Genomic DNA, 15,471 nt, shown 5'->3' with positions numbered 1-15,471 from the left:
TAGAGTGTTTGATTTCAAAGTACCTGAGCTAATGACTGGATCATGGCTAAAAAATCATACTAGCCGTGCTCTGACTGTGCAGCCTGATCCACCTGACTGCTTCCACAAGCACTACACAGATGCAACAGGGCATAATTTCACTCCATTGCTTAACAAGTGTTTTAAAACCTTAAGATCATTTTTTTCTTCCAATTTCATATTATCTAGGTGCATCACTTCTATGTCTACTCCGAAGATCAGGCTACCCTCTGGAGATCAGCAAGAGGCAGAGCAGAGGTCTCATTCTTCTTTATCCAAGAACCCAACCACTGCATGTTCCATCTACTCCCCTTTCCTGTAGCAGATGTACTGCAATTATAAACACCACTTGTTATTATTCTAAACATGCAAAGCAGGAAGAAATATGATTCTTACACATAAGATGTAGGCTGTAGATACTAGATGAGAGGCAGATGGCAAATTATCTTATAAAGCCAAGGTCTCTGCCATTTGTTTTTCTTTGGAACAGATACGTAATGAAAAATGAACAAACAAACAAGCGGTTAACTCAGTTCGACTGTTATGTAATTCCACATACTTCTTTCTGATAAGAATTTGGACGGCTTCATCCCTATCCTCTCTGAAGAGAATTAAGTCTTCAGAGTGCATCTGTTTCTCCCACTGAAATCAGCAAAGTCTAAATGAACTGTAAATGAGAATACAAGACTAACAGCGACAAGAAAGTCCAATTGGGAAACGCAGTTACAAAGGTTCTTGCAGCGTGACTCAAGACATATTGCAGCATGTGGCTCCAGCCACACCATTTCCTAGACAGAATTATTTTGTCCTAATTCCAGAGACGCTTACCGTACCAGTCCCTCTGTATTTTGTACTACCGCTTCCTTTCTGTATCTAATATTCATTCTAAAATCTTCTTTTCTAAGAGACAGAGTATCCAAAGGCCAAATTAAACTCAAATGTCTGCACTAAAGCACTTAATTCACCAGGGAGCCATTTTCAAATATCTGAATCATCACCAATGGACTATTTCAACAGGTCTCCTGATAATTATTTCAGGAACTAATTAAATATATAAAAGCATCTACTTGTAGGAAGTACTGAGATTCAAATAGTCACTGAAAGCAACCATAATTACTTGGCCTTCTATGTATGTACTGTGACCCTTTTCCATCATATTTAATGTGCAAGTTTGGGAACGAACAAGTTAAAAAAAAATGGTTGAAAAGTGCAGTAATTCTTCCATAGTGTCCTGGTTTTGGTCAGGATGAAGTTAGCTTCTTTGGTAGCAGCGAATGGAATGCTGTGTTTGAGAGTTAAAATGAAAGCAGTGCTGATAACACCCTGATGTTTTTAGTTGCTGTCAGACAGTCAAGGACAGTCTCAGTTCTTCATATTTCTCTATTCCTGAGAAAGGAGGGGATGAAGCCAGGACAGGTGACCCAAACTGGCCAAAGAGAGTATTCCATGCCAATTACGTCCTGCTCAGTAGAACGGGGGGCTGATGGGAGGAGGAGCAGGGGCGGCTCCGGGACGCGCAGTTTTTGGGGGACGGTCGGGTTCCGGGACGGCTCTGGGTGGCACGGCCTGAGTTGTGTGGTTTGGTGAGAAACTGCATTGTGTATCAACAGCTTCATAGATTTTTTGCTCTAAAGTCCTGTCAGCATTGTTATATTTTGTCTTTCTGCTATTTTAGTAAACTATCCTTATCCCAACCTATGGGCTTTTGGTTTCTTGGTTTTGGGGTTGTTATTTGCCCCTTCCTTTTCCCTTCCCTTGCCTCAAACAACCCCACCCCTCCCCTGCTCTTTTCCTTTAAAGAGCAGGCAGCTGCGTGGGTCTCGGCTCTCAGCCGGGGTAAAACCACAACACATAGATGTTTCATTATACAATAACTTCTTTTCATGTATTTGAAAGTTGGGGGAAAAGTGACTACATCTTGAGGGATTTGGGGACTCTCAGTCTATCCATTTCCTAATCAACACAGGTTTGATACCTAGAAGAAAGCATCTGCCACAGCTTGGTCTGTGCTTGACAAGGAGCACTCTGCCAGTCCTAGACACTAAAGCTGTGCTTTTAAATTACCTTCATACTAGAGAACTAAATTTTCCACATGGCACAATCTTAGCAAGGGCTGGTGGTTTTGCTGTTCTCTATACTGATTGGTGTAATACAAATTGCAAGTTTCCAGGTTCAAAGCCAGCAGAGTGGGCAGGCAATCTGAACCACTAACATCTCAACATCTCAGCTTGTTACTGTCCCAATATTTTTGGTAGAGGGAAAAAAGACAGAACTTGCACAGAAGTCTCTGATACAAGATTTGGTTATGTAATTTGCATGTGGTAGCTTCTGGAAGTAATCCTTTAAATAAAGAAGGTAATTTTGCCATTTTACAGGGATGTCATGGGCAAGTTTCAACAAGGACTTATTAAAGTTCTTAAATAAATGAACCTGACAAGCAAGTAGATGGCCAGTTCTCAAATAAATAAGAAAGCACATAAAGCAACAGGAAAAAAGAAAGAGTAGAAGGCGGTGGTCAATCAGTGAAGAAAGCTTCTGAGCCCCGGGGAATCTGTATCGAGCTATGTGCTGTTGACCTTATTCCTAAATGGTCTGAAAAAGGAGGCAAATTTTGGGGTGACAGCATGAACACCAAAAGCTTGCTTAGGTTCAGAGAGCCAGTGAATGATTTACAAAAGAAAAGTCCATTGAGAGCTAGTAAACACCAAGATACAACACCTAGTTCAGAAGACCTCTAAGCTGCAAGCTATGAGAACCCAAGGAAGTATTACTACACGTCTGCCTCCTCTTCAACTCTTAGCCAAGCATTCAGCCCTGCCTGCTGCCAGAGAAGGGACACCAGCCCACGTGGACCTTCTGTGACTTTGTACAATGGCAAGCTGACATAAACTCCCAGATTATTTTTGTCAAGAACTCGATCTTATGTTAGACATCCTTAACTTGACTCAAGAGTATGCAATCCAGAGGTTCTGGGGATAAGGCATGGCATTTGGGTTTTGCCTCAAGGACATTCATACTGAGACTGAACACCCACCCTTCTGTTCGCAATGCTTCTGGTTCAGATCTAGATCTGTTCTTTCCTGTGTGCTACACTACCATGTCAATTTTGCTGGGGATCCTCCTTGAAAGTTGTTTGGACCAAGTCTTCAGTTGCTAATTTTCATAGTAAGATCAAACACTTTTCTAATAGAGGACAGAGGGAGCCGTCAGTGTGACTGGTACAGTTGCAAATTATAATACAGTGGGGTCTGGGTCTGCCACATTTTGAGTAGTTTCTTGTTCCCTAAACTCTGTTTTCCCAAAGCCAGGCAGTTTACCTACAAGAACAATGCTACTGGGAAGTGGGAAGGAATTAATTCTGAGAATACAGAGCTGAACTCTGAGATCTTAAATTCCCTGAGAATAAAAGACTTGCTTTAGTAAGCAGGTGCAAATAGACCCCATGGGCTTCCAGAAGGCACTTCCCAAAATGGCATGTAAATACATGGGTAAAAATGGACTGTTAACAGCATTCTTACTCTTGTGCTAGCTCCTATTCTTGGTTGCTCTTGTGATTTCTCTTGCCTTTTACTGAGGTTATGGAGAACCCTGATCAACCACCTGATGACTGAAGCCTTCAACTGCAAAGTGACACTTACTTAATCTCCCTTCAGATTTCAGACATATCTTCACACTATGGACCAAACTCTACTTTGAAATGTGAAAAAAGCACACCCATATGACGGCGCACGCTGTCTCTACCTCCTCAACACCTCAAGCAAGAGATGACTGCATATGGGCAGAGGACAGCAAAGCATTTCATCAAAACCCACTCAGTGTACAGAAAGTCGTAATGGAGGGCTGTCAGGGTGAGTTACAGCCGGCTCCTGACATACTCTTACTGTGAGATGGAAAGAGCGGAGACCATAGCTCAAACTCCCGACAACTCATCACCACCACTGCCGTCACCACTTCCCTGGCACACACATTCTGAAATGTTTTAATTGGCAACTCCCTAAAGCTTCCTTCCTCAGCTCCTAATTTTCACAGTGACAACTAATAAAATGCATTGTATTAAAATGTTAGGTAGAATGAAAACAGTTAGGTCACTGTAATGTTTAGGTTTAATAAAGAATATGGCAAAGAAAAAGAAGATAATTTGTTTTAGTCACACAGACTCAGTGACCAAAACTCACTGAATCACACTCAGATGCATTTAAAGAAAAAAAAAAAAGTTCCAGATTAAAGCAAATAAATCAACCCACCCACCCCCCCAAAAGAAAAAAACAAACTCAAAAACCAAAACCCAAACCAAACTCCAAAACCCAAATACAACACAACAACAGATTCAACACAAAGGAAAATAGGTAATGCCGATGTAAGGTCACACTCAGCAGGGAAACAGCAGGATCAAAGGGGCTGACCTAGACTTGTCCCCACTAACGTCTGTTTTATACAACCCCATCAAGAGGATGCTAGGAAGAGTTATCTATCACTTAATAAAACACTGTGAACTATTCAGGTAACAGTGACTCCTCTGTATATTTTTACCATCTTGAGACAGCTTAAGTGTTAAAAGAAAAACCGCATGGATTTTATCAAGGTTCAAACGCACATGAAGAAATCCTCTGCTAAAAATCATGTTTCGTTTTCATGTAATTTCCCTAACAGTTTAAAGTGACTGAAAAAGGATCCACAACAGAGTTGCTTAAAGAGCTTCCTACTAGCACCACCGTTCGTTTCAAGCAGCTTAACTTGTTTATTCTTTGCAGCATATGGATCTTCATTTGCATACATCCTGCTCTCCGAGATGAAAACACGCTCTCAGACAAAGCAGGCACAAACGGACCCAAAACAATACAGCCCATCTGTCAGAGAAAGGCGGAAAATTAAAAAAAAAAACCCAAACCCCCCCAAAACCCCCCACCAAACCCAAACCCTCTCTCGGAAAGTGGGTTTTGCTCTTTACTGTTGTGCATCTTTTCCTCCCATCTTAGCAACAGCGGTTGGAGCAGCCAACCAGAGCTCGGGCGGCGGGGCGAGAGCATCACCGCCGGGTTACTGCAGTGCATTGCCCGCTAGTAACCGCGCCGGGCCAGCCCCGGGCCGTGCATGCGGCACCTCTACCGCAGTGCACCTGCTGGGGATGAGGACAGGCTTTTTCCGACTCCTCCAGCAAGGATTAGCAAATAATTTAGGGCAAATCCTCCCCTCTCCTCGCCCTTCCCCCCCCCACCCCCCCCGCCTTTTTTCATTTGGGTTTTCAGATATCTCCCGGGGAGGGGGGATGGGGAGGGAGGGGGGTGTGTGTGTGAAATCTTTTAAATTAAGTCACAGAAAGGATGTAGCAAAAAAAAACCAAACCCAAACCCATAACTAAATAAAAAGAAGCAGGGCTGTCCGAGAGCACATACCAGAACTAATGCGTAACAGAGCACCGAAGCAAATCAGTGCAACCCAGCCTGCTTAAATCTCTGCTGACGATTTGACAGCGGGTTAAGTTCCCATCTTATGTGGATACCAGGATTAACGTAATATAGAGACCTCTCCGCTGAAATCTAGGCATCTGGCTGTTCTGACAACATTGTCTCAGACTGTGATGGCCACTTTTAGCCTTTCACCAATATCAAGCAACCTGCCAAAGTCTCCATGTTTCCCCATCGGACACGATGGAGCCATCCAGAATAAGCACCGGAGCCATCCAGAGTAAGCACCATCCTTCATCCCCCTCCTTCCACTCCCGCCACTTAACGTGCTGAATCTTAAAGCTAGGAAGCAGGAATCTTGTGAGAAAAGACAGTACTTCACCCGGTGATTGTTTCTTTGGGGTCTGAGGCATTAGAACAAACCCAAAATAACAGAAACACCACATTTTTTTTGCTGAGCATGAATTTCAATATTGCTACTAAACCACTCCATAATAACACCCAGCCACACTGGGACCAGCTGGAGCCCGTTCCTTTGGAGGTTACTGAAGACCAAATCCTACCAGAACTTACACTCAAACGCAGCACAAATGAGTCATTATGGTCCTAAAAATAACAACGGAGAAATTTCCAACTAAAACATTGCCTAATTAACCACGAATACTGACAAGTATTTACTGATGGGGTGGGGGGAGAAGTAATCCCTGAACTGTTGTGAAGGTTAGAAAACTCATTTATTGCCACTCTCTTCTGGGATCCACTCAAGTTATATAGGTACACTATTTCACTGTCCATCCTACAGTACAACAAAACCACCTAGAAACAACAGGATCAATGTCCTTTGGTGGGTATACAGAATGTATGCATCTTTTCAAACGAAAGCTGGATAAATTTGACCAAGACACAAGGCTCCAAACTGCTTTTTGTGCCCTCTCCATATTTGGGACTATCCATAATTCTATCCCTAAACCACTCATTCTATTCAGATTCCTTTATGGCACTTTTAACAAACATGGCAGCAAACCAAGGCACCGACTTTTCTCCAAAATCCTCTTGCAGTTTTCAGGCAGTCCTCGAATTAAAACCTATGCATCTATAACTTTTCTATTAATTGGTAAAACAATCTATTTTTCTGTGTTTTGCATTTCAAACTGCAGTTTAAACAGCTCAGAAGCCAAGATCCATCATCAGATCTCTTTCTCAACCTGTAGATAAATGGCTCTCTGACAAGATACTGAAATTTGGGCCACGCTTTGTTCTGAAGCTCTGTGGATCTTGCTTTTCCTCATTTAAGAAGCCCATACTGAATCTAATGGAGGAATCTCCTCTTCTACTCCAAGACAGACGGCTCCTTTGTTCTACAAGAACAGAGATGGTGTTCTCAGACTAACTTCTTCATGGGCTAAAGTTTTCCTTTTCTGACTTTGCCAGTTTACCTTAATCTTGCAAACACACTGTCTCTGCCTCAGACATCCTGCAGCTCTCTTAGGTTAACCTGGAACCCTGCTGACCACAGGAGGCCCCTGGCACACGCTTGAACAAAGGCTGGATTCAAAGATCAAGACACATTTCTGGTTCTGGAAGATCCTTACCCTCAGGAGATCTGGATTAAATCACTTCTAAAACTCTTCCCCTCAAAACTGAAGGAATAGTTAATTCTGCCAGTTGACTAATTCCTTAAAATCTTTACAGGGAAAATGCCAATGTCATCTGAGACCTTCTGAAACTTTCACCTCTGTAACCTTTTCCAAAAATCCCGTATTGGTAAGATCTAGTGAATGGAATGGCTCAGATACAGCTCCTTTGAGCAAGGACTCACCTACCAGATTCCTCCCCTGACTCCAAGAGGAATTACATCATGAATTAATCAGGTTCAGAGTCATAACGATCTTTGCTATGAATTTGATAAAACCTCATTAAAATTAGTAGAACAGCATTTATCATATAAATCTGAGATTGAAAATGCCCTTATTTTTAAAAGGAAAATGAGAATTAATAGATAAATTAGGCATTTTAAGACTGAGACACAATTAAATAAAAGATTCTAATTTGAAGTCTATGATGGCTTATTTAGCTTCTTTCTTGTTGACAAGCAATGCAAACTCACATTTCTTTGTGCTTTTAATAAAAAGTAAATGATGTTACATACCATGAGTTTCACTGTCTGAACAATACAGCTAAGTACAGAACACAATGACAGCATTACTAATTATTCCTCCTTTTGTTAATTTAGAGGCTAACCTTAACATTACTTTTCAATACCATTTTTACTGAAGGGCGTACTTTATTTTTTTGTATTGCTCTTTAGTAGAATTCCTCTCCAACACGCTGGCACAAATTGTCTTTGCAAGGAAACTATGCTTCTCCCTTTGTGAGCCTACATTCATCAAAGGTTTTAACTAATTCATTACAGTCATGGAGAAAGATGTGGAAATAGCAAAGGGTTTTTTCCAAGCTCCATTTCAGAATAGAAACACCATTAATTTGAAAGGCACATTTTCATAACAGCATCCCTTATCGCTAATTGCCACGACCAGCACCCAAGAACAATGTGAACTGAGAGACATCTCACTTTTTTTTTTCCAGCTTGAGCATACCAGTTTCCTGGTGGTTTGGGGTTTTTTTAAAACCAGTTCCATTTCCTACATTGCCCTTTGTACTTTCAGGAATGTGTTTTCTTCTACTCTTCTCCTACAATTTAATTTTAAAATTTCACATCACAGCAAATACAGATCCTTTTGGCACAGGGAACCCACAAGGATTGTAGAGCTACAACAATCATCATCGTTTCAATGCACAATGTTTTTGTTTTGTTGAGCAGAGACAGATTAAAACACTTTGCAAAGTCCCAGTTTCCCACTGGAGGAGATACCAGTAAGAAGCATTCAGAAGAGTTTTATGTATAATGTATTCACCTACAAGCCCGTGGTTTTAAATAGAGATATCCCAAATTACACACAAACAATTCCACTGCAGAACCACTAGAACAATTCAAGAAATCTAGACACTGCAGTCCTTACCTTCATTTGAGACAATTCAGGTTTCTATGTTTACATATAAACCAGCTAGCAATTCACTGAATTCTAGAAGTGTTGCTTGGAAGGGACCTCTGGAGGTTGCCTAGTCCAGCATTATGCTCAAAGCAAGACGACCATCAACACAAGATCAAGGCAGCTGTGGCTCTGCCCTGGCCAATCTCATACACCTCCTGGAGATGTAGATGGAGAAAGCACACTGCCTCTGGGTGTCCTGTCCCAGTGCTGCGCGAGCTTCCCAATAAACAGGTTATTTCTTAACATTCACCCCAAGCCACCTAAACTGCAATACAACTGTGGTCACAAGCTCTTACATACTAGATGGCACCACTGACAGGACTTCGGCTCCACTGCCTTTTCAGCTCTCCTCTAGGTGGTTGTATGTCAGAATGAGATCATTCCCCAGCTTCCCCTTCACTAGACCAAGCAAGTCCAATTTCCTCAGCCTTTCTTCATCCATCCGCTCACCCATTTTTTACCGCTGTGACAGACCCTTTCCAGCTGCTGTTGATCTGGAGGGCCCAAAACTAGATACAGTATTCCAGCTGTGCTCTCACCAACGTTGCCATAAGAAAGGAACAACTTGCCTCCCTCTCGTCATGACCTCCAAAGGTAGCTCATCTTATGGTTTGCCTCACTTGCAGTCAGAGTACACTTTGGCTTGTATTCACCTTGGCATCAACTGTAACTCCCCCTGCCTCCAGGCTTTCTGAGACCCTTGGCTAGCACAAGAGTGCCAAGACGTGCCAGCAGACAGCACATTTTAGGCACCTAGAGGCTCGTCCTTAGTGGGCCGAGGAAAGATATTTGGTGCAAGACCAGGTGAGTAGGGGAGAGTATGAACTCATAGATAGCCAGAAAAGTTTAATCTCCTCTTTCAAATTTAAGTGTAGTAGCACAGTCATGGCCAGACATGCCCTGGAGCTAAATACTGCGAAGGGTCCTTTTCAGCAGCTGGACATTTGGTCAGGATCTGTCATTTTGTGTGAGCCAAGTGACTCACAGATGTGTCAGCAAATGTGGACAGAGGTTTCTGTTCTAGAAGCCTGCAATAATTTTTGGCCAGTAAGAAGATCCAGTTAGAAACCTCAAGTTTTTAAATGTTATATGAGACACACTGGCATAGTTCCATTTCTCAGGGGGAAGAAAACATCAATGTTTGAGTTTGTTCCGAAAAAGTAAAAAATAATTCTGAATGTGTGGAAAGTGATGCCAAACCAAGCTGTTGTCCTGTGGACAGTATGGCTACATGCAATTTTAACAAAGGCTTAAAAGAAGGAAGGTGTGTGCACGTACAGTTTTGATGCTGAAAAACCCAATAAAGCCTCAAGTTTGCACATCCTTCAGCAAGCGAGTAACTGTATGCACAGGCTGTCCCTGTACAGTAGCAGTAGTACTTCCATGGCCACTGATCCAGTGTTTTTCATGCCACACGTTTTTTAGACTATTAAAGCCTTGGTGGTGTGATAATGACACAGTTTCCAGGCAGCAGCAATGTACTTTGTGAAACAATCTCAAGTGGAACGTTTATGCCAGTGGATTTACTGATTCAGGGTAAGTGCAGGTATCAAGCATGGTTCGGGTGAGTGGTGCATTGGCAGGGGCTTATCTCTTACACAGAACTAAAGCACACAACCATACCAATTTACATTACGAAGAGAGAATTCCTCGAGGAAGAGCAATTATGTCATTTAGCACACAAAATTCTCCTGAATATTTCAGTATTTTCTCTTGGGCTTACTTCTTTTCACTAGCAGGAATTTACTGCACGACCTAGTTTTCCTTTCAGAGATGACTAGTCACACAGACACACAGAGAGAAAACAAAACCTCTAGGAAACACACGGCTACACAAAGTAGATGAAGGTATAAAAGGAACAAATGCAAAGCAGATGAAAAAGGACAGAGCCACCTTACACCTACCTTTCAGAACTGGAATAGACCAAGACCATATGAAGAAGAGAGATGAATATGCCCTCTTTACTCCCCATTAGTAAATCAGCACCATAATTGTCTTAGAGACAGCTATAAGTGAAACTAGATTGTGAGAAGGAAGTGGTAACACTTTGCTTCCTTGAGATATATCCAATATCTGTGTTATTTTGGTTTGCCCTGTGTTGTAGGCTGTGAACTTTTTGCTGTGTATTATTAGCAGAGCATCTAGCAGGAGCATCCTGGTCCTTGATGAAACCTCAGGATTCAGTCCTAGCAATAGCCAGTAATTTCATCAGTTAGAAGAAATCATAAGCTTAGAGAGACCCATCATGGAACACCAAGGGACTCAGATGGGCTGACATTCCTATAGCTCACAGCACTTACTTCCAAACACAGCATTTGTAAGAGAATAATTTTTATCCTGGTTTCAAATGCTTTCAAAATTCTGAGATACTTGTTGCTCAGAAATATCCATTTCGCAAAATGGCCAACCACAAAAGTAAAAAAAAAAAAAGCATCCTCTTTCCCCCACCCCTGTCTTTAAAACACTGCATGCTCTACCCACCCTTGGCAATAAATTGTAGACGTGGAAGATCACAGGACAGGTATTTGGCTGCACAACAGTCCTGTATTTACTTCAGATACTTTAGAATTGGGAGGCAAAAATAAGCCACTGTAGGAACTACTGCGTCTGCCGTTTCTTGGAGCACAAGGGGCCATAGTAAAAAGCAACTGAAAACAGGCTCCCCTTACTCGCTTTGCTCCATCACCCACCACAAACTCATTTCACAATAACATTTCTATGTTAGCCAGAACATTAAGTTTTCCTCACCTTTCTTCCTCCACCATGGACCCTCTTGGATAGAGTATGAAAGTTCTTTAAACTCAATATTCACAGCTGGTCTGCGGGGTAGGTAGGAGAAACGATGAGCTTCTGTCAGAGCGTTGTCCACCTTTTTCAAATGTCCGTTCATCAGTCGAATGTCTTGGTTGTCTGTGCCATTTGAGACCACTTCATCCACCGAAACACACACTGACTTTGGCTCGGCCATGGTACAAGCAGAACTGCTGCCGTTCTAGAGGGAAGAAGTTGGAGAATGGACTAAGCTCACAGACCTCTGTTTAGGAACACGGTTCAAAACTTTCTGCATTAGAATCATAGAATCATAGAATTGTAGGGGTTGGAAGGGACCTCAAGAGATCATCGGGTCCAATCCCCCTGCCAAAGCAGATCCCTAGCACATATCACTCAGATAGGCGTCCAGACGGGTCTTGAATATCTCCAGAGAAGGAGACTCCACCACCTCCCTGGGCAGCCTGTCCCAGGGCTCTGTCACCCTCACTGTGAAAAAGTTCTTCCGCATGTTGGTGCGGAACTTCCTGTGCTCCAACTTGCAGCCATTGCCCCTTGTCCTGTCCCCACAGACCACTGAAAAGGGGCTGGCTGATTCCCCCTGCATCCCCTGCTTCAGATAATATATTATTTAACTAACACAAGAATCCACCACAGTAATGCACTGAAAGATGAAAAAAATACAATTGTTCTGCCAGTGTCTTGACAGAAGAGGTAAAAGACCTCTTGCACTTGTGGCACACAAAGGGCAGTTCCTTTAGCACCAGCTTCCCCTCAAAGAGTATACACACATTAGCATCTTCAAAAGAAGAATGCCTTTTCCACTAGATTAATAAATTTAGAAGTTCAGACCCCATTGTGTTTGGTTTCTCACGCACTCAAAGGATTTGGTTCTAGTTACCCTGATTCCAGGGTTTGTATTGGGACAGAGCTGAAGAGGGAAGGGAGCCAGCCAAACAAGTTATTTGTGCAGACATTTCAAAAGGCAGCCACTCAAAACTGTCTAAGTGCTTTTATTGCTTTGGATCAGAATATACTTCTGCAAGTGTGAAATTGCATAAGTTAGCTTTCTGCAAATTTGGAAATGTACTGTTTTGTGCTTTAATTGCTCCCGCACTGGTCGTTCTGAAGGCTCTGCAACCTGGAACAGTACAACTTATTTCCTAGAGGTCTGTCAGGAAAGCACAGCACTTTCCACTCAAAATCCTTGCACACTTTCCTTGCTTGAAAGCAATCCTTAATGGAAATCTTATCAGATACATAAACATTAAAACTCAAACACTAAAACTCCTGCTCCAGTCCTTGCACCCTGGACGCTGTAAGGTCAATGCTGTATGCTTACAGGCATACCTCTTACTATGCTTTGCCCATTGTAGCACTCAGTGCAATTCCACTTGGCATTTCTTGGACTGAATCGCTTTCCTCTCCTCTCCTGACCATGACAATGGCTTGCCACCTGCCCTTCTTTCTTGTTTGTTATGCACAAAAGATTGGGGGGGTTAGACTAGATGATTTTTCGATGTCCCTTCCAATTCCTAACGTTCTGTGATGCTGTGATCTGAACTTTTCCCATTCTTTCTGTCTGTATGGGCACATTGCATCAATATCAACAGGATGTGTAGAAGGCCAAACGTAAGACAACAATGAATTTCATTCAGCTAAATAGAATTTTGAACAGTTCAGAGGCTATTCATTGTCATCTGTTATTTGGAGTACATCATAAGCAAGACTCGATATCTGCACATTAATAAGCCCCCACATTTTTAATGCAAATTGGTACTGGAAAATACTTCTGTAACTGGCTTATGTGATAGGCTTTCCAGGCTCTCACATCTGCACAAAAACCTTACATGTCCCAAAAGGCATCTCTTGGAAAGCGCATGTGCCGTGCTACTTTCCAAGGCACCAATGTTGAACATCCCTCAAATGAAGAGGTGCAGGTCATGCCACTGCCTCCCACTACTTGCTCTCCATTGCAACCATGAAGTCACATTGCCTCCTTTCCACTGCGCCATTTTCTTCCTCTCTGTCATGGTCAGTGGTCTTCCCATTTATGCTGCAAAAGCAGCACTGCTCAGATCAGACACCTGTCATGAATGCTGATGAAACACACTTAGGAAAACACTCCTACATAACCACTGCTGAAAAACATTTAAAAAGTAGCTATCTAGTGGTTATGTAGACCCAACGTCTTCACGTTCTTCACGCACAAGTCCCAACTGCTGGATGTAGAAGTCAGTTCTGCTTACCACATTTTCTCAAGAAAGAGGTTTTAATTGTGCTCTCAACTTACTCAGAGGTCAGGTATCCAGTAACACTTACTCGAGATTTCTTAAATAGTTGACTGTAATGGTATGTAATTTGAACATAACAAGAGTAATGCGAAACATCTTAGAACTGAACAATTACGGTAGGAGAACCTCCCTCTCCTCTGAAAAAAACCCACGAGGTGAGTTAACCATATTCTTTCCTTAATGTTTTCAAGACTTACTTTGGCACTGCGGCTGGTTCAGAGGAACCACTGAGCACCTTCACATATCGAAAGGAATACCCAGAACCTAACTTTCAATTATCAGGTCACCTTGAGCATTTGGGGGACAGATGGAGCTTCTCCAGTGTAGATCAATTCAAAAAAGCAACATCCTTCAAACAAAGTCCTTGTCTCTGCCCACTAAATCATCTGGGAGTACGAAGCCAGAGACTTTTGTTCCTGGGATGTTCAACAAACCATTTCCATCACCCAGGGGAACAAAATGCCGGTTTTCAGGAGAGGGTGACAGCCTCCCAACAGCCCTGGTCACAGGTCGGCCTTGACCAGGACACCGCTTGCCGCGGGCGAGGATCCCCGGGGAGCCTGGGGTGGTGGAAAGGGTTCCCAGTCGCCGGAGCATCTTTCGCTTAAGAAGAGCTGGGCGACTCCCGCGGTTACAGCGGCCGCGGGCTCAACCGAGCCCTGTGCAGCTGCTCCTCCAGCACACCTGAGCTGCCCCCGTGTACCCGCCAGCACCAGCAACCGTTCCTTCCCCCACCGACACACCGGCTGTTTCCACCCGCGGTCCCAGCCTCCCTCCCCGCCGCCGCCGCCGCCGCGCACCGGAACGCGAAGAGCGCGCGTTCTCCGAGGCTGCGCTCGCGTCCCGCTCGGTTCCGCACCGCTTTATTCCCCGCACCGCTTTATTTCCCGCACCGCTTTATTTCGCCCGCACGGAGCCCGTTCTGCTTCCCGGCGCCCACCGGGCACGGCAGCCAGAGAACGAACGCACGAACGAGCGCCCGCCCGCCCGGTCCCAGCGGCGGGACGGTCCCAGCGGCTCTGCCCGCTCCTTCCCCGGCCCCGTCCCTCCCGCCCGCTGCCGCTCGCCCCAGGTTTTGAGCGAAGGCTGCGGTCCCTCCGCAAATCTGTTTTGAAAACGACGGGGCGCAGCGGCGCAGGGAGCATGCTCGGAGCAGCCGCTAATCCCCCGGCCTTAGCTACAGCCCAGAGGTAACTAGCGGTCAAGTCCCGCCGTGCGCCGCCCTCCCCTCACACGCCCCGCAGGCGGTCGGGGGTTGCTTCGCACCCCATACCCGGTACCCCCTGCCCCTCCCCCGGGTGGCGCAGCCCCTGGCCCATCGCTCTGCCCCTGTTTTCCCCCAGGGAGAGCGGGAAGGAGCCCCGCGGAGCCCTCGCCTCTTCCTGCCCGCATCTCCGCGCCTCGCCCGCCCCGGCAGCGCAGCATCCCCTTTTCGCCCGCACCCCACGGCGGACCCGCGGAGGGAGGCAAAGGGAGAGCAGGACGCGCCTTACCAAAGCGGTGCCCAGGGAGAAAGCCGCCATCAGACATGCCATGTGCCCCGCTGCCCGCCCCGCTGCTGGCGGCGGCTCCCGCTCCGCCGGCGCTGCGCTGAGCCCTCGAGTGCCGCCTCTCCGCCCAGACTGGCTGCGAGAGGGAGGCAGGCACGGGGGGAGGGAGCGGCCTCCCGCCGCGCTGGGGCCGCCTCCGCCCCGGCCCGCCGCTGCAGGCACGGCCCCCTCCCAACTCCGCGGCCCCCACCGGTGAGGCTGTGCCGAAGCTCCGGAGGGCTGCAGTTCGCAGGGCTGCCCCTCTGTCTTGGGGAGGCGTGGGCAGCGTGGCCCCGATGCCGGCACTAGCCCGTCCCGCGGGTGGCTTTCCCTGTGCCGAAACAGGCGGCAGACACTTCCCCATGGGACTGGCCGCTGAAGACGGCTGGCCAGGACATCCCTG

General features: G+C 45.2%; 1 protein-coding gene across 2 annotated transcripts in view; it reads right to left on the bottom strand.

Annotated features, from left to right (window-relative positions):
• ABCG1 (ATP binding cassette subfamily G member 1) overlaps window positions 1-15,074 on the bottom strand; it is a gene marked incomplete at both ends in the record, with an annotated part of 53,171 nt that extends 38,097 nt beyond the window's left edge. For both annotated transcript variants that reach the window (XM_084271928.1, XM_084271929.1), the window contains 2 exons: window positions 11,225-11,468; window positions 15,033-15,074. In XM_084271928.1, coding sequence (XP_084128054.1) covers window positions 11,225-11,468; window positions 15,033-15,074 — 286 coding nt within the window. The remainder of the gene's footprint in view (window positions 1-11,224; window positions 11,469-15,032) is intronic.
• Between the last annotated feature and the right edge of the window lie 397 nt (window positions 15,075-15,471).

Source organism: Gallinula chloropus, assembly GCF_964237585.1.
Source record: "Gallinula chloropus genome assembly, chromosome: 1".
Lineage (NCBI taxonomy): Eukaryota > Metazoa > Chordata > Aves > Gruiformes > Rallidae > Gallinula > Gallinula chloropus.
This window is presented reverse-complemented; position numbering and strand designations above follow the sequence as displayed.